This window comes from Tachysurus vachellii, chromosome 13, assembly GCF_030014155.1.
Source record: "Tachysurus vachellii isolate PV-2020 chromosome 13, HZAU_Pvac_v1, whole genome shotgun sequence".
Lineage (NCBI taxonomy): Eukaryota > Metazoa > Chordata > Actinopteri > Siluriformes > Bagridae > Tachysurus > Tachysurus vachellii.
In genome coordinates, this window is record NC_083472.1 from 2,408,587 (window position 1) to 2,432,500 (window position 23,914).

Consider the following 23,914-nt stretch of genomic DNA (forward strand, 5'->3'; position numbering starts at 1 on the left):
TATATATATATATATATATATATATGTATATGTGTATGTGTGTGTGTGTGTGTATATATATATATATATATATATATATATATATATATATATATATATATATATATATATATATATATATATAATAAATATAATAATATTTAATAATATATTAAATATTTATTATTATTATATAATAAATATTAGTTTAGCTTTCAGTAGTGTATGTTTTAGTAATAATTTTGAGGAAGAAGGTGTGTAGTATTTAATAATATATAATAATAAGTATGTGTATAATGTTGTATATAATTCATGCTCTTTCGCTCTTTTCTCCCTGCTGCTATTAGACTTTACAACCAAAGCTGCTCCCAGTGAACCAGTCACCATAATTACACAGCTATTACTGCTTAACTGCAATAATAAACATTAACAAAGTATTTTAAACAACACGTGCAATAAAAGAAATAAAAAAAAAGTGCAATATTACCTGTATGCAATATGTCTGTTAGTGTAACTACTTACTTGTAGTTTCTTTATTTTCTTCTTTGTATTTATACATTGTGTTGTGTTTATACTGTATATTATTTTATGTCTTTTATATATTTGATATATATTTCTTTCTCTTTGCTGCTGTAACACGGAAATTTCCCCATTGTGGGATGAATAAAGGTATAACTTATCTTTCTTATCTTATCTTTTAATGTCCACACCTGTGTGTTGTGAAACCTCATAAATAATATATATATAAATACACACACACACGCATATATATATATATATATATATATATATATATATATATATATATATATATATATATATATATGCGTGTGTATTTATATATATATATTATTTATGAGGTTTAACAACACACAGGTAAATAAATACCTATAAATACCTATAAATAATAAATAAATAAATAATATATATAATAAATATATTTATATAATATATAATATATAATATAAATATATATACACACACACATATATATATATGTATATATACACATATATATATATATGTGTATATATATATATAATAAATATAATATATAATAATATTTAATCATATTATATTCAATATTTATTAAATTATTATATAATAAATATTAGTTTAGCTTTCAGTAGTGTATGTTTTAGTAATAATTTTGAGGAAGAAGGTGTGTAATATTTAATAATATATAATAATATATAAGTATGTGTATAATGTCGTATATAATTCATGGCTCATTTCCTTTTCCTGTGTATGTTTGCTCCAGACTCATTTCCCTTACAGGACGTCATTGTGTCACACCAAAAACAGCCCCTTATGTTGTTTGTTTATTTATTTATTTATTTATTTATTTATTTTTACTGCTACTGACTGTTGGAATTATCAGCCATGTCTTGTAACCGTCACGACCAGCCCTTTTGTCCTGATTGGTCCTTTCGAGTGTCAATCATGCGCTCTAGCTTCGAAAGCAGAGTGCTGATTGGCGCACGAAGGAGCGCAAGAGGTTTGGGAGACGTGATTGGATGAGAAATGTAGGTTAGTGGCCCGACGGAAGAAGAAAAGTAGGTCAGAGATTGTGTGTGTGTTTATGTCACAGTTCCTTTGAGCTACACAGCGCGCGCCAGCTAGCAGAGCGAAGTTAGCATTAGCAGTGTTAGCGACCATAATGTGATGCTGTTTAACGCCTCGGGTGAGTATCCTGTGTTTATAATACGGTTATTAAGTGTGTGTAAGGGACAGTGTTTGTGTCATAGTGTTTGTTTTCCCTCAGAATGACACAGATGTTGATTTTCAGCAGGATGAGGAGGAGGAGGAGGAGGAGGAGGAGGGGTGTTAGTGACATTTAACTGGCAAACGTTACCTAAGTAGGCAAACCTAGTGCACGCGCGCGCACACACACACACACACACACACACACACACACACACACATATATAAACACACACAAACATACACATACACACATATACATACACACATATACATACACACACACACATACACCCACACGTACATACACACACATTCACACACACTCACACTCACATATACACCCACCCACACATACATACACACACATTCACACACACACACACACACATAGCCGCTTCCTTACTGTGTGTCTGCTTTATTTTTCTATATTATTGTCTTGGGACTTTTCATGCCAGAGGGAACGTTTTATTCTTATACAAAGGCAAGATGAAGCTGGTGGACCTTCTCCACCTTCTCCACCTTCTCCACCTCCTTACCATCTCACCCTCACTGCTGTGGGCTTTAAACTTAAATATATATGAATAATAAGTAAGACAGAATAATTCATTGTGTTGTTGTCTAGTCGGTAAAGGTTTACGTTTTATTTAATGGTGCTGGCATACAACAGACGTGACGTTTTGGATCGTTTTAAATTTAAAATTGGGCGTCTGTCCGTAAAGCCCAGTGTACCCGGGCGTCTGTCCGTAAAGCCCAGTGTACCGGGGCGTCTGTCCGTAAAGCCCAGTGTACCCGGGCGTCTGTCCGTAAAGCCCAGTGTACCGGGGCGTCTGTCCGTAAAGCCCAGTGTACCCGGGCGTCTGTCCATAAAGCCCAGTGTACCCGGGCGTCCGTCCTAAAGCCCAGTGTACCGGGGCGTCCGTCCTAAAGCCCAGTGTGCCCGGGCGTCTGTCCGTAAAGCCCAGTGTGCCCAGGCGTCTGTCCGTAAAGCCCAGTGTGCCCGGGCGTCTGTCCGTAAAGCCCAGTGTGCCCGGGCGTCTGTCCGTAAAGCCCAGTGTGCCCAGGCGTCTGTCCGTAAAGCCCAGTGTGCCCGGGCGTCTGTCCGTAAAGCCCAGTGTGCCCGGGCGTCTGTCCGTAAAGCCCAGTGTGCCCAGGCGTCTGTCCGTAAAGCCCAGTGTGCCCGGGCGTCTGTCCGTAAAGCGCAGTGTGCCCGGGCGTCTGTCTGTAAAGCGCAGTGTGCCCGGGCGTCTGTCCGTAAAGCGCAGTGTGCCCGGGCGTCTGTCCGTAAAGCCCAGTGTGCCCAGGTGTCTGTCCGTAAAGCCCAGTGTGCCCGGGCGTCTGTCTGTAAAGCGCAGTGTGCCCGGGCGTCTGTCTGTAAAGCGCAGTGTGCCCGGGCGTCTGTCCGTAAAGCGCAGTGTGCCCGGGCGTCTGTCTGTAAAGCGCAGTGTGCCCGGGCGTCTGTCCGTAAAGCCCAGTGTGCCCAGGCGTCTGTCCGTAAAGCCCAGTGTGCCCAGGCGTCTGTCCGTAAAGCCCAGTGTGCCTGGGCGTCTGTCCGTAAAGCGCAGTGTGCCCAGGCTTCACAGTGATGCGCATTACACAGTATACTGGCTATGTAATATTTTTTGATGGATGTTAATGTTTGTACCAGCTGCTTTTTCTACATCTGTGAAGTTGGCACCCCATAAAAGAAATAATCACCAAAACTATGCCATTCGTTTGTGCTACGTTTGTGCTGATTTGTGCCGCAAAAACGAATGTTTGTGCTGGTTTGGTGTTTGAAATATTAAACATTTTTTTTTGACCGTGTGACATCACTTTCCACCCCACATCGCCCACATCGCCCAAATCGCTTAAAACCGGTTTAGTTTGTTTGTGCTCGATTTGTGCCAATCAGATACAAATCAGAAGCAAATTAGATACAATGTTTATTTTAGAGGCACAAATCGAGCACAAACGAACGCCACCGGTTTTGTCCGAATTGGACGAAGTGGGGTGGAGAGTGACGTCACTGTCCCGTATTGTATTTGTTATTTCTAAGGAAGGGAATAAGATTCAATGTTTATTGGCACCTTTTTGGAGCGATTTAGACGATAGTGGGTGGAGAGTTACGTAACCGTCCCAAACAAGTATGTTTCCCATTATATTTAAGAAGGGCTCGGATATACCAGGTTAGTTTTAATGGCACAAACGGGCATAAATCCAGCACAAACGAATGCCACCGGTTTGGAGAGATTTGGACGGCACGGGGTGGAGAGTGACGTCACAGTTCCCGAAAATAGTGTGAGAGAGAGAGAGACAGAGAGAGAGATAGAGAGTGTGTGAAAGCGAGAGAGAGTGTGTGTGTGTGAGAAAGAGAGAGAGAGAGAGTGTGTGTGAGAAAGAGAGAGAGGGAGCGAGAGAGTGTGTGTGAGAGAGAGAGAGAGTGTGTGAGAGCAAGAGAGAGTGTGTGTGAGAGAGTGTGTGTGAGAAAGAGAGAGAGAGAATGTGTGTGTGTGTGTGTGTGTGTGTGTGAGAGAGAGAGAGAGAGTGTGTGAGAAACAGAGAGAGAATGTGTGTGAGAGAGAGAGAGAGAGTGTGTGAGAAAGAGAGAGAGAGAGGGAGCGAGAGAGTGTGTGTGAGAGAGAGAGAGAGAGTGTGTGAGAGCAAGAGAGAGTGTGTGTGTGTGAGAGAGTGTGTGTGAGAAAGAGAGAGAGAGAATGTGTGTGTGTGAGAGAGAGAGAGTGTGTGAGAAACAGAGAGAGAGAATGTGTGTGAGAGAGAGAGAGAGTGTGTGAGAAACAGAGAGAGAGAATGTGTGTGAGAGAGAGAGAGAGTGTGTGCGTCTGTGTGTGAGAGAGACAGAGAGAGAGCACATGTGCAGGATGTATTACTGGTTTGAGGGACACAATGTTCCTAAGGCCGTGTCTGTAGAGGGAGCAACAACACCCGTTGCCAAAAGTATTTGCACCCGTAGTAGCTTGTTAAACATCTCATTCCAGGTTTATTCCAAGGTTTGCTATTATAGATGGATGAGAGAGAGAGAGAACTTTCTCATCGTATAGTCGGGGCACGTAGCATGAAGCAGGGGGCGGTTTGCATCATCCTTTCACTGACTTTTTTTATTCTTTTAATATATAATTGCAAACTGTACAGAAATGAAAGGAGGCTATTTTAATTTAAAAAAATCTTAAATGTATTTTACATTTTTTTAATATAATTCTTTCTTTGACATTTTTTAAATAATTGCAAACTGAATAGAACGGAAAGATGAAGCTGATTTTAATTAAATAAAAAAAATACCCCCCTTAATTTTTTTAAATTAATTAATAAAACTAAAAAAAATTAAAAAATAAAACGCAGCTTATGTTGCCAAGAAAGCCTAAACTCCTCTGTCCTGTTAGGTAACGCCGACACACGAGACTCCTTTATATTAAGAGTTTTAAAATAAACCTTAAAAATATAGATGTTAGTTTTTTATCAACACTGAAAAGGAGGTAAACATTTTTACATCTTGTTATTAAAACAGACAAGAAAATAATCTAAAATCTATTTTTTTTTCCCGCCTCCTCGCCGACCGGCTGTCGCGTCTGGATGCGAATGATGTCGAATTCGAGACCCAAACAGAAATATAGAGTGGAAGGAATGTGTGTTTATTTGTGTCTGTGGTTTAAAAACGTGTGTAGAAACACGTTTTTAGGAGAAAGACACAAACGTGACTTCGTATATATCTAAATACACGGTAGCACAACGGCGTGTAATCCGTACGCGAGAGTACTGACGGAAGCGACAGGTTCGACCTCTTCGGTGTTAAATACGATATGTTATGAGACGTGACGCTGTTATGGAATTTATTTGTTATTAATCCTTTTTACCAGAACACTGACATTCCACGCTGCTCGAAGGGAAACCGACTAATGGGACGTTTACAATCAGTAAAAAGAGACAAATGATTTTCTGGCTGTATAGAAATTGGCCTAAAATACGAAACCTGACACGTAGACAAGGACATGAAGGTCTACTGACACTGAATATTGCCGAACGCTTTCAAATGATTGGATTTAAAATGGACCCGAGCGCCGAAGTGAGCCGAGGAATCTGATCCCCTCTCAAATCTAAAATCAATAGGGAGGATATGGATTTTTCTCCTAAAGACGTTCGGGTGGATGATGGGTGGGTAGATAGAGGGGAGAAATGCAGGATGGAAAACGTACATCATCAATATACAGTTTCCCCCAAAGGGATTACGGAGAGTATGAAGATGTGTAAATAGTTGGGCGGATACACGGGGTAACGGAGGGGTGGATAGGTAACTGGATGGGTGGGTAAATAGATGGATAAATGGATAGATGGTGGCTTGGTGTTTGATAGATAGATGAGTGAAGGATAAATGGATAAATCTGATGGGTGGGTCAGTAGATAAGTGGATGAAACGGGTGATTTGACGGCTGTCTGGCTGGAAATTTGGTTAATGTGTTAAAACTTTAACGTTTTTCTTTCAGGTTCCAGGACGCTGCTGCCGGCCGTGTTGGAAAACCAGCGTCAGGGTTCGTGAGGTGAGTGCGTTCAGCTCAATTTACTGCCATGATGGTGAATTTCTTCCTTTATTGTGTGTGTGTGTGTGTGTGTGTGTGTGTGTGTGTACATTATTATAGTATCAGATACTTTTGTGCTCGTTAAATCGTTCATTTATCTCCATGGTAACAAGTGCCGATAGTCTTCCTTGTACATCATGGGGTGGGGCCACAAAGTGCTTGGCCCCCTTAATCGCTGTTTACAGGTGTGTTTATTCACACTCTCACACACACAGATTATCTAATGGCGGACCAAAGAATGGACATCTCCTCCACCATCAACGACTTCATGTCTCCTGGATCCACAGAGCTGATCAGTAGTTCTGTAGGAACACCAGGCATGGATTACACACGCAAGAGGAAGGGCAGTGCCACAGAGTACCAGTGAGTACACACACACACACACACACACACACACACACACACACACACACACACACAGTACAACACGCATGTTAATGTGAATATCAATACTTTTGTCTCTGTTTCTTCCAGAATAGACGGATTTTCTTTCGAGTACGTATAAAACTCGTATCTTGTTCAACATTAAAAAAAAAATACATAGCTTTAAGACTGTCTTGTTAACATCAAGTTAATTGTTCTGTGTTGTTAAATTCCCAGTGACAGTATGGACACGGATAAGGATAAACAACTAGGAAGGTGAGTCCTAAACCCTTCTCCGCTTAATGTTGGTTTACTTCTTGTTAATTTAAAGTAAATGTGCATGAACACCTTGCTCTGATTTCAGAGATGACCAGCAGGGTCGGATAAAGAACGCCAGGTAAGAACGCCATTGGAACGTTTATCAAACACGGACTAAAGAATCGAAGACGCGCACGTGTTTAAGGTTTCTACCGAGGTCACCGTGAAGGTCACCGAGGTTTTTTATTCCGTTTCGCTCTCTTCCAGGGAAGCCCACAGTCAGATCGAAAAGAGGCGCAGAGATAAGATGAACAGTTTTATAGACGAACTGGCGTCGTTGGTGCCTACGTGCAACGCCATGTCTCGCAAGCTGGACAAACTCACGGTCCTGCGCATGGCTGTGCAACACATGAAGACCTTACGAGGTAATAACTACCGCTTTCTGTCCACGTGAAAGCACCAGACGTCTCGATTCACGTTAACCTTCGAGGATCTTTTTCAGGGGCTACAAACCCGTACACGGAGGCAAACTACAAGCCGGCGTTTTTATCCGACGACGAACTCAAGCACCTGATATTGAGAGTCAGTTTACAATATTTGCAATATTTATTTATTATTATTAGTATTATTATTATCATCATTACTACAACATGCAGGTTTTAAAGGGTTTTCTCCTCTGCAGGCTGCCGATGGATTCCTGTTTGTTGTCGGTTGTGATCGCGGCAAAATCCTGTTTGTCTCAGAGTCTGTGTATAAAATTCTCAACTACAGCCAGGTACTTTATTTATATATACAGTGTGTGTGTGTGTGTGTGTGTGTGTGTGTATATATATTTTAAATAAATCTGCATAATTAATATTTCACTGTGTGCTTTTGTGCAGAACGATCTGATTGGTCAGAGCCTGTTTGACTACCTGCATCCAAAAGACATTGCTAAAGTGAAGGAGCAGCTGTCATCATCTGACGCCGCGCCAAGAGAAAGACTCATCGATGCCAAAAGTATGATTTAAAACCTTCATCAGCTCGGTTCACACGCAATGACGTCAGAATGCTGGTGGGGGGACGTTAAAAGTTCTATCAGCTCTGATCTCTCTCTCTTTCTCTCCCCCTCCCTCCTTCTCTCCCCCTCTTCCCGTCTCTCCCTCTTCATCTCCCTCCCCTTCTTCTTTCCCCCTCTTCCCTTCTCTCTCCCTTCCCCCTCTTCTCCCTCCCTCTTCTCCCTCCCTCTTCTCCCTCCCTCTTCTCCCTCCCTCTTCATCCTCCCTCTTCTCCCTCTTCATGTCCCTCTTCCCTTCTCTCTCCCTCTTCCCTTCTCTCTCCCTTCCCCCTTTTCTCCCTCCCTCTTCATGTCCCTCTTCCCTTCTCTCTCCCTCTCTCCCCTTCTCTCTCTCTTCATCTCCCTCCCCTTCTCTCTCCCCCTCTCCTCTCTCCTTCTCTCCCCCTCTCTCCTCCTCCCCCTCTCTCTCCCTCCCTCCTTCTCTCCCCCTCTTCCCGTCTCTCCCTCTTCATCTCCCTCCCCTTCTTCTTTCCCCCTCTTCTCTTCTCCCTCCCTCTTCATCCTCCCTCGTCTCCCTCCCTCCCTCTTCATGTCCCTCTTCCCTTCTCTCTCCCTCTTCCCTTCTCTCTCCCTTCCCCCTTTTCTCCCTCCCTCTTCATGTCCCTCTTCCCTTCTCTCTCCCTCTTCCCTTCTCTCTCCCTTTCTCTCTCCCTCTCTCCCCTTCTCTCTCTCTTCATCTCCCTCCCCTTCTCTCTCCCCCTCTCCTCTCTCCTTCCCTCTTCATCTCCCTCCCCTTCTCCTTCCCTCTTCATCTCCCTTCCCTTCTCTCCCCCTCTTCCCTTCTTTCTCCCTCTCTCCCCTTCTCCCTCCCTCTTCATCCCTCTCCCTCTTCATCTCCCTCTCTCTCTCCTTCTTCCCCTCTCTCCCTCCCTCTCCCTCCCTCTCAGCTGGTTTGCCTGTAAAGGCAGACATTACTCCCGGTCCCTCCAGGCTCTGCTCGGGAGCTCGACGCTCCTTCTTCTGCAGGATGAAATGCAACCGTCCGTCTGTGAAAATGGAGGACAAGGACTTCCCTTCCACCTGCTCCAAGAAGAAAGGTAGCTCTTCTGTCCGAGGCTGAGGGGGTAATCTTGTGGGAAATAACTAGAGTGGGTAAAACTGGGTAAATACATTTGCACAATCAGGTATATAGTTATTTATCAGATACTCTTTTACATTGTAATATCTGATTAATATATTTCCAAAAAAATCATGTAGTCATATTTAATATTCTCACAGCATTACGTCAGATGTAAATGTGATTAAAGACGTGATTCCTCCTAACAGCAGACCGGAAGAGCTTCTGCACCATCCACAGCACGGGTTACCTGAAGAGCTGGCCTCCTACCAAGATGGGCCTGGACGAGGACAACGAGCCTGATAACGAGGGCTGCAACCTGAGCTGCCTCGTGGCCATCGGCCGTCTGCACCCCCACATCGTCCTCCAGCCGGTGAACGGGGACATCCGCGTCAAACCCACAGAATACGTCTCCCGCCACGCCATCGACGGCAAGTTCGTCTTCGTCGACCAGAGGTGAGAGACAGACCTCGTCCCTTTCGCCATCGCTGTTCACGAGCGGTAGATGATAAAGACCTTATCTCATCTCACTCGTAACTCATAAACCCCAAAAGCGTAAGAACTCATTTTCTCGCTCACCGTTTTCCAACGACGTCATAGTAACGAGTAGGAGTCAAGATCTCTGTGCAGCCGCTTGACTCGGCATCCCAGGATGCAGTGCAGTTAAGAATCGTCTGATCTATTTAGAGCTCTACGATATGTAACGGATTTAAAGCGCCGCTGCGTCGCTCTCTTCAGGTAGAAATGAAACGAGGGCATAAAATCAATTTTGGAGGTTATTTTAGATTTTAAAAATGATCATGCAGGAAGGGTGGCTTAGTGGTTAGCACATTCGCCTCACACCTCCAGGGTTGGGGGTTCGATTCCCGCCTCCGCCTTGTGTGTGTGTGTGGAGTTTGCATGTTCTCCCCGTGCCTCGGGGGTTTCCTCCGGGTACTCCGGTTTCCTCCCCCGGTCCAAAGACATGCATGGTAGGTTGATTGGCATCTCTGGAAAATTGTCTGTAGTACGTGATTGTGTGAGTGAATGAGAGTGTGTGTGTGTGTGCCCTGTGATGGGTTGGCACTCCATCCAGGGTGTATCCTGCCTTGATGCCCGATGACGCCTGAGATAGGCACAGGCTCCCCGTGACCCGAGGTAGTTCGGATAAGCGGTACAAAATGAGTGAATGAATGAGTGAACGAATCATGCAGGATATTTACGGTGGACTTTTGGTTTCGTTGGATTTTAACGGACTGCCAGATTGTTTACATATTTCTCCTTTAAGCACCACGTTTGCATTCGTTTCCTTCTAGAGCGACGGCCATTCTAGCGTATTTACCTCAGGAGCTTCTGGGAACGTCCTTCTACGAGTATTTCCATCAGGACGACATCGGACATCTAGCCGAGTGCCACAGACAAGGTGATTTAATTCCGTCCCTCCGTCCTCCGACGTTACCGGTTTGAGTGCTTTGGGCTCTGGAGGATTTAAAGTGATGAACTCTGTTTTGTTCTCAGTTCTGCAGATGAGAGAAAAGATCACCACAAACTGTTACAAGTTTAAGATCAAAGACGGGTCCTTCATCACTCTGCGGAGCCGCTGGTTCAGTTTCATGAACCCTTGGACCAAAGAGGTGGAGTACATCGTCTCCACCAACACCGTGGTCTCGTAAGATCCTCCGTCCTGCTTTTCTCTCTTCCTTACACTCAAATCGGTATTTTATCAGCACCACCTACCCTATAGATCACACTGGAGGTGTGTGAATACTGACTGCGCAAAGTAACAACCGTGTCCTGGTACAGAATAATATCAGAGACTGAAACTCCACCCAAAGATTATGTGCTCAGTGTCGAGTCTTTTCCAGAGAGTGAGAGAGAACATGTACAACACAATCTGTAAACATGGTGTATCATATGTCGTAAACGCATCTTCTGCTCTCTGACAGAGGGAGCGTGCTGCCGGAAGGAACGGACGCCGGTTATCCTCAGTCGGCTTCCTCGCCTCAGAGCATGGACAGCGTGCTGACATCCGGAGACGGTCCGATTCCCCGACTCCCTTTAAATCTGACTTCCTCCTCATGCAAACTTTATTACTATTAAATGTTCTTTAGTTCCTGTACCACTGATTGACCTTTAAAGTGCACCAGTGACCGTGATATTTTCCCTGTATGCTCAGACGAAGGTCTTTGTGTTTTGGCAGGTGGAGGGAAGCGAGTTCTCCAGACGTTCCCGGGCATCCCAGGAGGCACGCGAGCCGGCGCGGGCAAAATCGGACGCATGATCGCCGAAGAGGTGATGGAGATCCAGAGGTGAGTGTAGACTTTCATCCGACAAAGGTTTCCTGACCTTTCCTCCTCTCGTCTCCTCTCTCACTCGCTCTCTGAATCATCTCCTTTTCTCCTCTGCAGGATTCGAGGCTCGTCTCCATCTAGCTGTGGTTCCAGCCCGCTCAACATCACCAGCACTCCTCCGCCTGACACCTGTTCGGAGGGGGGCAAGAAAGTGAGAGGAGGAAATCAGTTTCTTTCCTTTTCTCTGTCGCTTTACTCTAAGCCTCTGACACACTTTACTCTGGAACTGGTGCATTAAGATCAGCCTAAAAAAACGTCAGCCAGGTCTTTAACAAGTGAAGATCTCACGATCTAAAGATCTCATGATCTCCCTGATGTTCCTTATCCTTTATTTAAATGGACTTTCTCTCTCTCTCTCATTTGCTGTTGCTCATTTTGAAATATAGAAATACATGGAACTAATTTAGTTTTACTTCCTCTTATTTACACCGCAGTGTTCTAAATAAAATTGCTGCTGTTAGTAGTGTTTAAATGTTTCATGGTCGTTGATGTACTTACAAGTTCATGACTCTCTTTTTCATTTTTTTTTATAGATACAAAACGGCGGAACCCCGGACTTGGCGTCCAGCGGGCTCGGACCCGGACCGGACTCGATCGGCTACCCGTACTCCAACAACTCCATAATGAGTCAGTGTCTCTTTAAACATCACCTTTTGATTCAATACCATGATTTATACTGTGATGCTGTTGAATTCTGAAATCTGATTGGTCAGGTTTTTTTTTCCCTTCACTAACAGCAGGTCTGTACTAACAGGTCTGTATTAAAGGTGGGGTCTCCGATGTTTGAAAGCCAATGTTGACATTTGAAATCACCAAAACAAACACGCCCCTAACCCGAATGGGTCCCACCCCTGTATCGATAGCTCCGCCCACACATACATACGTAACCCAGGCGACTAATGGAAAGAAATGTGTCTTTATCATAGCTGAAGTGAAGAACAATACGATTGTAGATAAACAAACAAGCAAAAATGACACACAAGCATAATCATGTAAAGGACAAAGACATATATTAGTTCTGTGTAACAAAACAAAACCAACGTTACTCACCTATCGAGAAGGAAAAAAGCGCCTCGGCGTCTTAAGTAAAGTTGGTCACATATTCACAGATTGGAGTTTCCTGAGTCAATAACTCCTGAGCTAAACACTGTTACTACACAAAACGCGGTTGTAGCTGCGTCTCTACATTACTACGATAGAAAAGAGGTGTTATTTGTGTAGTAACACACAAATAACACGCTCGGTTTTAGAAACGATTGTTTCTATAGCAACAGCTTAGAAACGTAGGAGACTTTTAAGGCAGACGCTCCACATGAACAGGCTTAATATGATACGGTGAAGTCTCCAGTGTCAACAGTCGGAGCTTTATGTGTTATGTAGCTTTAACTTCAGGACAGTAAAGTTAGGCTTTGAGTGGTGGTGTTTTTTTTAACGTCATCGTCTAATTAACTTTGAGAGGAGAGAAGTAATTATTATTATTATTATTATTATTAACTTATTTTTTTACTTATTATTATTTTTACTTATCTATTCTGTGTCACATGCACAAGCGATGCACCGATTGACCACAGGATGTACACGCGATCACCGTATCACATACCCGTACTTAACAAGTATAAAGCTGCTGAAAAGGAATCAAACACAACCTAGAAACATCACCTAGTGGTCAGAACTGTCTCTCTGCCCCGCCTTCATGTATGTGTGTTACTCGTTACCTGTGCAGGTTTGTCAGTTACCATGTACTTTGACTATTAGTACCGTTTTTCTTTGTTATACATCTTTTTCCTCTTTCTCCGTAGGCGATAACTCCCACCTGAGCATCGACATTATGGACGAACCCGGCTCCAGCAGCCCCAGTAACGACGAGGCAGCCATGGCCGTCATCATGAGCCTGCTGGAGGCCGACGCAGGCCTCGGAGGCCCGGTGGACTTCAGCGACCTACCCTGGCCTTTGTGAGACTCGTGTGCAGGAGAAACAGATCTCGAGCTCAAGGGGTCGGGCTGCACCAAGAGCGACGACTCGAACCCTGACACTGAGCAGGAATCATGGGGAAAAATGCTCATGTGTAGCAGAGAACTTGCATCGCTGCTGCTGTGGATCCTTCACACACACGCACACACACGCACCCTCTTCCTGTGTCATTGTACATAATGTTTTCATCCTCATACAAAGAGACATCTGTACATACAGTACATCTTTGTGGTTTTATGTTTTTACACTACAGAACAGTATTAAGTGTTAAATCATCTATAAACAGACTGATACTGTAATTCTATCTTTATGCAAAAGTATATATGGTAAAAAAAAAAGTGTATTGTAACAGCAGTGGAGATTTTTAAAATACATGGTTTTCTTTTTCCCCCCTTCATCTGAGTGTGGATGAAGATCTACGACGTAACCCTGCTCGCTTTACAGGAACTCCTTCTGCTACTGAACACCTGGCTCGGCGAGCGTCGCCTTCGTGCCTTTTCCCAGGCTCGGCGTCGGCCTTCGCCCGCGAGGAGAGATATTTTTGTTCGATGTTGCCACCCGGTGGCAGAATCCGCAAAGAAACGATTAATTCATGCCAGCGGAAGCACGGAAAGAAAACCTGCTTCGTATGAAGAAAGTACAGACGGAACGATAAACCACAGCAATAGGATACTTTTTATTAAAATACACATCGAGCTAAAAAACAAGGTAGAGTTTGAAACTCGAAACCGAGTGGCGTCGCCCTGCTGCTTTAAAAAAAACAGACACACACAAAAAAAAAAGAACATAAGAAAAGTTGAAGGTTGTGACATCACGTGTACGGTTTCACATTTGACTGAGAAGCTGTGTGAGGCTCATCAGTAGTGGCTCAGGGCTTTTTTATTTATTTATTTATTTTTATATATTTTTATATATTTTTTTTTTAACCCTTTCGATCGATCACTAAACTGGAGACACGCCTTTTAAAGTCAGCTCGTCTATTGAATTTCAATCCGAAGACCTCGGATACAGCGGAAGGGCAAGCGCAGCTCTAATCTAATCCAGCTCTGGTAAAGAACCGCTCTTTAGTTCCCTTCACCAGATGGACAACAGAAGGAAGGTGTGTGACCACTTGGACCACACTCGTACCACAAAAAAGCCTGTGTGTGTGTGTGTGAGAGATTAGACCTGCTGAAACGGTTGGAGGAGACAGATTGTGCTGCGCTCGACGTCTAATGATTAACGATTCGAGGCTTTTTGCTCGTGTGCTTGCATCGTTTCTCGGGTCCTTGAGCTGTGACACACCAAGCCGACTGTTTTCGTGCCGTTTCGGTGAGCCGAGGCTGGTGGAAGACGGAGCGGTCTGTGAGCGAAGGAGAAAAGAGTCATTTTAAAAAAAAAAAAAAAAACTCACTGAGCAGACGGTTTACTCGGGCCAGCTTGATGTACGAGCCTACATGTTAAATAGTACATCAGAGCCACAGTACAGGCTCGATAGATACACGCAGTGCAATAGTATACGAAGCGGTGCTACTCTGTTTACTGGAAGCTTTTACCACTTGCTAAACTCGTCGTTTAGGAGACGGTCCTGAGAAATTCCGAGTTTGGCTTCGTTTTCTTCCTAGTTAGAGGGTTCACGGGTTTTAATAGACAACTTTAAACCCCCCCCAAATCTATATTAATGTTATTGAAGCACTAGTGATCTAACTACCTCATCTGTTATTAGGTTACATCGCATTAGATAATTAGGTTTCCGGGAAGCACGAAGGAAGTTTTAATTGGCGCTACTGAGTTTCTGATTTGTCTAACGTTGTGTTGTAGGCTTGGTGTGTCAGGGCTCTAATACACCTATGAAGAACGGGGTATTTGCAGGCTACGTTACGTCATCGTCGCGCTTTTGTTTTTGTCCGTCCCCATTTGAACGCTGCCTGGGTGGTTTATACTGCTGTGAAGTGTGCAGCGCTCAGCACACAGGTCTCTTAAGGCAGGGAAGGGCTCGGAAAGGCATCGTGGGTTTGGCTGCGTGTTGCGTGGACTCAGACGGTGCATCCAGGCGACGCTTGTGTTTCTGCGATTCACGGAGCCGGAGCGTCCGGATCAGGGTGATGTTGGTGGTCTGGCAGGATGTCCAGTTCGTCCACCTGAGGCCCGGCGTGCAGAGCCACCAGCTGGTCGTGAGGCGTGTCTGCCGCCGCCGCCGCCAGGTTGCTGATGGATTTGCTCTTCACGCACTGGAAGTCCACGTGGCGGCTCTTTCCTTCCTCTTTCTCCCAGGACATGCGGATGAAAGGCCTCTGAACGTAGTTATAGATGACCTCGGGTCGGCCGCCCGGACGCTTCTTCACTTTCTCCTTGTAGGTAGGATAACCTGTGAGGACAGGAGAGTGGAGAGAACATAAACATACACACACACACACACACACACAGATCCTGTAGAACATTGAATGATTTTCAGACTTCCTTTCCATGAGAAAAAAAGTTTTCCTGTTGAGGATCCGGTTTCACTAATATGCTGATAAGTAAATTAACAGCGTATAACTGACAAATCGCTTTCCACTACCTCGTAACCCGACCTCGTCTTACCTTCGATGCCTAATCGGATCTTCTTCAGGCCTCTCTCTTTTAAAACCGACTTGGCGACGTCCCGATTCTCGATGTATTTAAAGAACCGATACAGTTTTGTGCTGTAGATAACTGCAGGAAAAAGACAAAAGGGTCACTGTGAAGACAAGGCAGATCTTTCGTGTACAACACTAAACGAGTCACCAAGAAGGGAGTCCGGTCATAGTTCTGTAGCAGAACTGATAAACTTATAGATAGAATAGAAAACAGAAGCATTTGCTTGTCACATCTACATTGAAGCACACTGAAATTCTTTATTCCTGTATCCCAGCAGGAGGGTTAAGGGCCTTGTTCAGGGGCCCGACGGTGGCAGTGCTGGGGCTGCCCCAGACCTACAGGGTAATAAAATCTTTACTGTTTGCTAAACCTGAATCACCAGGAATTCTGTGGCAGATTCCTTGTTTATCCAATTGCACGCGTTAATGTAAATTGTTCGTCAGCTCGTCGTTTCTGAGCCACTTTACAGGGCTACGGATGTTAGAGCTAGTAAAAAGTGAGCCCTTGATTTTTGTTGTTCTGAGTCAGAGACGGGACACGGTGTCTTAGTGGTTAGCACGTTCGCCTCACACCTCCAGGGTTGGGGGTTCGATTCCCGCCTCCGCCTTGTGTGTGTGGAGTTTGCATGTTCTCCCCGTGCCTCGGGGGTTTCCTCCGGGTACTCCGGTTTCCTCCCCCGGTCCAAAGACATGCATGGTAGGTTGATTGGCATCTCTGGAAAATTGTCCGTAGTGTGTGATTGCGTGAGTGAATGAGAGTGTGTGTGTGTGTGCCCTGTGATGGGTTGGCACTCCGTCCAGGGTGTATCCTGCCTTGATGCCCGATGACGCCTGAGATAGGCACAGGCTCCCCGTGACCCGAGGTAGTTCGGATAATCGGTAGAAAATGAGTGAGTGAGTGAGTCAGAGTCACTCGAAATTGTCAAGGAAACGGATGGAATTTGTCTGTTTTCAAATGGTGCACATCAGTAAAAAGTGGTTAGACTGAATGAGGCTCTAGGAAACATTTCGATATCAAAGCGTGTGCGATTTGTCTTCCTGGTTAAAGTGATATGTAAACATGAATAAAAACAAGCGCCTGTGTGTATAAATAAATAAGATACTAACTCTGAGAGTACTCCTCGCCCATCTGAGGCGGATACTCTTCGTCCCAGTCCACCACGTCGTCGTCGGTGAGCACCACCACGTGACACTCCCTCTCTCCGCTCTGAGCGCTGGCCACCATCAGCGGCAGCACCATCTCCTCCAGGTACGACTCGAACTGCCGCCGTGCCCCGTCGTTAGACAGCTCGTGCATCAGCGCGCCTGAGCGAGACGGGGGAAAAAAAAACAAAAAGCTCGTCTCTGTGAAGAAGCTGTTACTATGGCGACGATGACGTAATTAAGTACCCGACTGACTCGGACTTTAGGCCGTTAAAAATATTTCAGGAATCGGATTTTTACTGAACCTCGGAGGAATATATTATTCTACACTATTATTTAATTATTTCTAACGATGTTATACAGCTAAATAAACAACCTCAGGGGATTTTTTTTCCACAGATACGATAGACAGGTCGAATAAACGTCGAGATAAGAACCCAGACTCTGTGGCTAAAAGGTTTACAGTCAAGTCGTCGTCTGATGATTTGCATATTGGACGTGATTGGTTCAGAGCAGCGTATGACGTCGCCAAAATATATTAAAGCACTAATTAGAAATATAGAAAAGTCTCTAGATTTATAAATAAAGTTAAAATATATTTTTTAAACAAATCCATTTTTTCCCTCTGAAATCTGAGCCACTTATTTGTTGCGTGATTTTTCTTTACCTGAATAATAAAAAGAATTAGCTGCAGTTTCTGTTAGTGTTGATGTGTAATGTTTCAGTGACAGAACAGAAAACGTGACGTCGTGCCTCCTGGAGTACGAACGGCTCCTTTAACATCTGTGCGTCAGTTAAAATTCCCATGAAGAGATTCGGATTAGCATTTGAATGAAGAAAGCTGTCCAGAACACACGCAGACAACCAGACAGACGCCGCAGCCACTGACGTGTGTGTGACAAGCGCTCTAGTGACTACTGACCCATTTCTGTTCTCTCCAGGATTCATCCATGTGTGTGTGACTCACTCTCTCACACACACACTCTCTCCCTCATTCTCGCTCTCACACACACACACACGCTCATTCTCTCTCACAAACACAATCTCTCATTCTCTTACACACACACACACACACACTCTCTCACACACACACTCTTATTCTCTCTCTCTCTCTCTCACACACACACTCTCTCCCTCATTCTCGCTCTCACACACACACACACACGCTCATTCTCTCTCACACACACACTCTCTCATTCTCTCTCACACACACAATCTCTCATTCTCTTACACACACACACACACTCTCTCACACACACTCACACACACTCTTATTCTCTCTCTCTCACACACACACATTCTCTCTCATTCTCTCACACACACTCATTCTCTCACACACACACTCATTCTCTCTCACACACACACATTCTCTCTCACACTCACATACATTCTCTCTCTCACACACACACATTCTCTCACACACACACACACATTCTCTCTCACACTCACACACTCTCTCTCATTCTCTCTCACACACACACACACACTCATTCTCTCACACACACACACACTCTCTCATTCTCTATCTCACACACACACACTCATTCTCTCACACACACACACTCACTCTGTCATTCTCTCACACACACTCACTCTCATACACACACACTCCCTCTCATTCTCTCTCTCTCACACACACTCTCTCTCATACACACACACACACACTCCCTCTCATTCTCTCTCTCGCACACACTCTCTCATTCTCACACACACACACACACTCACTCTCATTCTCTCACACACACACACTCATCCTCTCACACACTCTCTCATGCACACATGCAGACACTCTCTCACACACACGCACACACTCTCTCGCACACGCACACACTCTCTCGCACACGCACACCCTCTCTCTCTCTCTCTCTCTCTCACACACACACACACACACAAGCCCAGTCAGTAACATGTATATTTTTAATGCAGAAAGGTTTGTTGAATACTCACTCAGATCCCTGCACTTGATGGTGCTGTAGTCGAAGGAGATGCAGAGGTAGTCACATGCTTCCCTCAGTTCGGGAATTGAGATCCCATCAGGGCAGCGGATTATCCCTGATTTGTAATAATCCTGCCGTGCGGAGAGAGAGAGCGAGAAGGAAAATAAACCGGCAGCCATTACTGCAGCAGCTCTGCATGAAAACACACACACACCCACGGCACAAATACCTCTCTAGCTACATGGCGCTGACCTGCTCGTTTATTTAAATCCTGCCGAGCGTGAAGCACGTCGACGAACCTCGCGATCCTTTTTAAAAGTCAGCGAGTGTCTCTTCAAGCGTTTGACGCGGCCGTGTTTTAATCCTCTGATCCTGATGCGGCTCAGAGTCTGTGTTTACGTCGCCATCCAAAGGATCTAACGAGACTGGCAGAGTATAAACCCCACTCTGAAATGCCAAGCTCCAAGTAAAAAAAATAAAAATAACGTATAAACCTCTACGACATCCCATAATAAGCAGGGAAAAAAAAAACATTCACAAACTGAACTACAGAAACACCGAAGACAGAGCGCGGTAGTCGTGTCATCCCCCATCCCCCCCCCCCCCCCCCAATCCCCCAAACAATAAAAGAGGTGCCGATGTTTACGTAATTACGTAATTACCATGGATACAAAGCTATTTTATTGTTTGGGGGAAAAAAATCTAGCACAGCTTCATTTATATATTCTAACTACCATAATTTAAAAAAAAAAAAAATTAATGTCATCGTTTGTGACATCGTTCGACACGATCCTGTCGTTCGTGTAGTGAGAGTTTGACGAAGAAGCAGAGTAGACGCAGACCGTACGGTCGACGCTTTGCTAATCAAACCTGTGAATGAAGCTCCTACAAATCTGAGCACGTAACCTGTAAGAGTGATTAGTGACCTGATGATATACAGTATGATGTACACGGCTGGAGGGTTAAGGTTTTTAATCAGGAGGGAATTAAATAACACTAGACAGGACGCGCTCTTCTATACTCGAAGAACGATGTCTGTCTGTCTGATATATCGTCTCTACAGTACGGTATCTAAGAAGCAGCAACTTTTTACTCCGTTCTCCCTTCGGGTCGTAAGATTTACTGTAAAATAAGGGAAGGCTGACAGAGAGAGCAAGAGAGAGAGAGAGCAACATACAAACAGACAAAAGAGACAGACAGACAGAGAGAGAGACAGACAGATAACAAAAAGGAACAGACAGACAGAGAAAGAGACAGATAAAAAGAGACAAAGAGAGACAGAGAGAGACAGACAGATAAAAAGAGAGAGACAGAGAGACAGATAAAAGAGAGAGACAGAGCGAGAGAGAGACCGATAGAGAGTGAGAGAGAGACAGAGACAGACAGAGAGAGAGAAAGAGAGAGAGAGACAGATAGACAGACAGAGAGAGAAAAAGAGAGAGATAGACAGACAGACAGACAGAGAGAGACAGACAGACAGACAGAGAGAGATAGACAGACAGACAGAGAGACAGACAGACAGAGAGATAGACAGACAGACAGAGAGAGAGATAGACAGACAGAGAGAGAGATAGACAGACAGAGAGAGAGATAGACAGACAGAGAGAGAGATAGACAGACAGACAGAGAGAGAGACAGACAGACAGAGAGAGAGACAGACAGAGAGAGAGATAGACAGACAGACAGAGAGAGAGACAGACAGAGAGAGAGATAGACAGACAGACAGAGAGATAGACAGACAGACAGAGAGATAGACAGACAGACAGAGAGATAGACAGACAGACAGACAGAGAGACAGACAGAGAGAGAGATAGACAGACAGACAGAGAGATAGACAGAGAGATAGACAGACAGACAGATAGACAGACAGACAGAGAGATAGACAGACAGACAGACAGATAGACAGACAGACAGACAGAGAGATAGACAGACAGACAGACAGATAGACAGACAGACAGACAGAGAGATAGACAGACAGACAGAGAGATAGACAGACAGACAGACAGAGAGAGATAGACAGAGAAAGAGAGATAGACAGAGAGACAGACAGAGATAGACAGACAGACAGAGAGAGAGAGAGACAGACAGAGAGAGAGACAGACAGAGAGAGAGAGAGAGACAGACAGAGAGAGAGAGACATGTGAGTGATTAGGGATTCATATAAGTGGCATGTTAACACACACACAAACTCCGACTGCTTTGCTGGAACGCTCTGTGATGAAGCTCTGATTTTTTGCTGTCACAAGTCCAGCAGTTTCATTTAAAACTTAATCAATATGATCTAAATGCAGCTTGTGTGTGATCTGATATTTAAACTGTGTAGAAGGATAGGAGAAGGTTCTCTGAAGAGCAGCACACTCACCAGGATGGCTCTGAAAACGGTGGAGCTGATGCCCTCAGCCACCTCGTACTCGCCCTTCTCATTGGGCCGGGTGAAGTTGTATTCCCTTCCAGCTCCGAACATCCTGCACGCACACACCCACGCACACATGCATGCACACACGCATGCACACACGCATGCACACACGCACGCACACACGCACGCACACATGCACGCACGCACACACGCACGCACACACACATCACAACCTTATTGCCAACCGGCTCAAAAGATAAACTCATTCTGTTTAAGCACAGATTTATATTTTTTCCTGCATAATCATAACCTGGGAGTTGACGAACAGACAGTTGTGTGTCATAATGATCGACCTCAGATTACACTGTTACTTTAAACTGTGTGTGTGAGAACAGGAGCTAAAAGAATACAATTCTACATACATACAACATGATCCGAACAATGAAACACTTTGGGGAACGTTTAGTTATCGTGTGCTAAAATAAACTCAAATTGCACTTTACACGTCAAGGTTATGAAATATTTTGTTCTGTACTAATTAACGCGTATTTATTAATGTACCGTCTTCTGAAACTGACTGTTAAAGTAAAAGAGAAATCACAAACTGAAGAGTGAAGGCTGACCTGCCGAGCATGGTGTTGGGCTGAGCGGTGAAGACGGCAGGGTCCACCACGAAGCGTGTGTTATCCACGATGAGGGTCACCCTCTCCGACGTCCTCACGCTCCGAGAGCCGTCCTTCACGTTTTCGTACACGTAAATCATGTCCGAGCCGTGAGCTTTACCGTGGGGATCTGCGCAGAAGGAACTCGAGCCTTTCTGAGGCCTGGGACTCGCCGACCTCGACCAAGATCCTGCTTCTCTCTCTCGATCTGACAGGACAGGACAGACGTGTTAGTGTGAATATAAAACACACGGGAGTTTATACTATGGGTGGACTAACTAACTAACTAACTAACTAACTAACTAAATGTGTTAGTGATATCGGAAGACATTTTTATGATCCACTAGTTATTCCACAGTGCTGCTGAATTCTCATTTCTGATTGGACAGGAGCTGCTGATTCATTTTATAGGACAGCAGTGTTACTGCAAATCACAGGTTCGTATTAGTGTGCACGTGTTCGCGTTTCTATAGTAACAGCTCCTTCTGTGTTGTAACGTGTAAGGAAGGAGTCTCCAATCCCAGCATTCTGCAAGAGTCCACTACATTAAACTCATTAAAATGACTGAGAAGTACGACAGGTCTGTCTTTAATTGTATTAATAATAATTTAAAAACGTATTCACTGGCGAATCGGTGTGGAACAAAAGGAATGCGTCACTACAGGACACGCTGTTACAGGAAAATAATCATCTTACTCCTGCGTTATTGATCTTTTCCTGTGACGCCGGGGATTTCATTCCGATATCAAGTAAAATATCAAGTTCCTTCCTACCTCTGAGGCACGTTACGTCTCATGCCGTCGTTACGTTTCGCCTGATTTATTATTCTCGTTATGTTTAGATTCGTAAGACGATCGGCTTTGCTAGATTTTAGAGATCGTAAACGAACGACTAAGCGAACTTGAGCGTCTAAACCAGATGTAGAAATGAAGACGCAACGCTTTTAGAGATTTTGGAGTACAGAAATATTAAAACAGAAATATTTATGTGATTGACGGACACGGCGTGAAGACGGGTCTCACCGCTGAGCTGCTGACGTGTGGGTGAGGTGATGTTCCTGATGCAGGGCGTGAGCTGGCCCTCGACCCGTTCGTGAGAGGAATCCCTGGAGCGATCTCCGGAGCGACGTCTCTCCCTGCAGTGCTCGGCCCCGAGTACGCTCATCCTCGCCACCTCGCCGTGCGGCTGAGAGCCTCGCAGCCGACTGCCAGTGCTACGGGACACACACACACACACACACACACACACACACACACACACACACACACACACACACACACACACAAACGTGAGACTCGTACCACATTGCTGTTTGATTCTTTAATCTGATTGGTCAGGTTACACCGACTCGTGCGACGCATGCTCGACGTCCCCTCAGCTTATTATTAAACGGATTTGTAAGACAAACACATAATCGTAACTCTGGTGAGGTTTTCTTTAAGGATATGTTTTATTTATTTAACCTTTAAGGAAGGAGTCTCCGGTGTCGGCGCTCTATAGCAGGCAGAGCAGAGTAGCCTTCACTTTGTCCCCCCAAGAAAGAGGAGAAAACTAACAAAAGCTGGTAAATGAACCTGACGTACAGTAGAACCAGTAAAGGAAGCAATTGTTGGCAAATAACAGTGTGGTTATGTTTAATAGTCAACCACAGGGTTGTAAGTGTAACTCCAGTTTGTAAAGTTTTCCTTTAACAGCACACCACTGTTAAAGGAAACAGAGTGTTTCTTCCCTTAGACGTTAACGTCCGACCGGATTCATTCCTCATAAAACAGCCAGACTAAAAAATATAAATGGAAAAAAACTCCTTAGAGATGTTCTGCCATGTGTCCGGCTGGAAGCCCGAGAGAATTACGGAGCTGTTCGGTCACCTGGTTCGACAACCATTTCCAATAAAAGTAAGCAGAGTACATGAAGTTGCAGGAAAAAAA

At 44.6% G+C, this 23,914-nt stretch overlaps 2 protein-coding genes across 3 annotated transcripts in view; one reads left to right on the forward strand and one right to left on the reverse strand.

Moving 5' to 3' along the window:
- Positions 1-1,529: 1,529 nt before the first annotated feature.
- On the forward strand, positions 1,530-13,686 carry bmal1a (basic helix-loop-helix ARNT like 1a). Its single transcript, XM_060884454.1, has 19 exons — positions 1,530-1,663; positions 6,162-6,215; positions 6,470-6,617; positions 6,729-6,749; positions 6,855-6,893; positions 6,982-7,014; positions 7,143-7,300; positions 7,378-7,457; positions 7,558-7,650; positions 7,757-7,874; positions 8,820-8,969; positions 9,199-9,445; positions 10,285-10,391; positions 10,487-10,637; positions 10,915-11,006; positions 11,169-11,277; positions 11,377-11,470; positions 11,853-11,946; positions 13,119-13,686. Exons 3-19 carry the CDS (start codon positions 6,478-6,480, stop codon positions 13,274-13,276), a joined length of 1,884 nt encoding a protein of 627 aa, XP_060740437.1. The 5' UTR covers positions 1,530-1,663; positions 6,162-6,215; positions 6,470-6,477; the 3' UTR covers positions 13,277-13,686.
- Positions 13,687-13,948: 262 nt separating this feature from the next.
- Positions 13,949-23,914, reverse strand: part of btbd10a (BTB (POZ) domain containing 10a) — a 16,416-nt gene continuing 6,450 nt past the window's right edge. For both annotated transcript variants that reach the window (XM_060884456.1, XM_060884455.1), the window contains exons 3-9: positions 23,009-23,199; positions 21,948-22,194; positions 21,331-21,433; positions 18,979-19,099; positions 16,996-17,193; positions 15,854-15,964; positions 13,949-15,638 (exon numbers count right to left, since the gene is read on the reverse strand). In XM_060884456.1, coding sequence (XP_060740439.1) covers positions 15,346-15,638; positions 15,854-15,964; positions 16,996-17,193; positions 18,979-19,099; positions 21,331-21,433; positions 21,948-22,194; positions 23,009-23,199 — 1,264 coding nt within the window. In that variant the 3' untranslated portion in view covers positions 13,949-15,345. The remainder of the gene's footprint in view (positions 15,639-15,853; positions 15,965-16,995; positions 17,194-18,978; positions 19,100-21,330; positions 21,434-21,947; positions 22,195-23,008; positions 23,200-23,914) is intronic.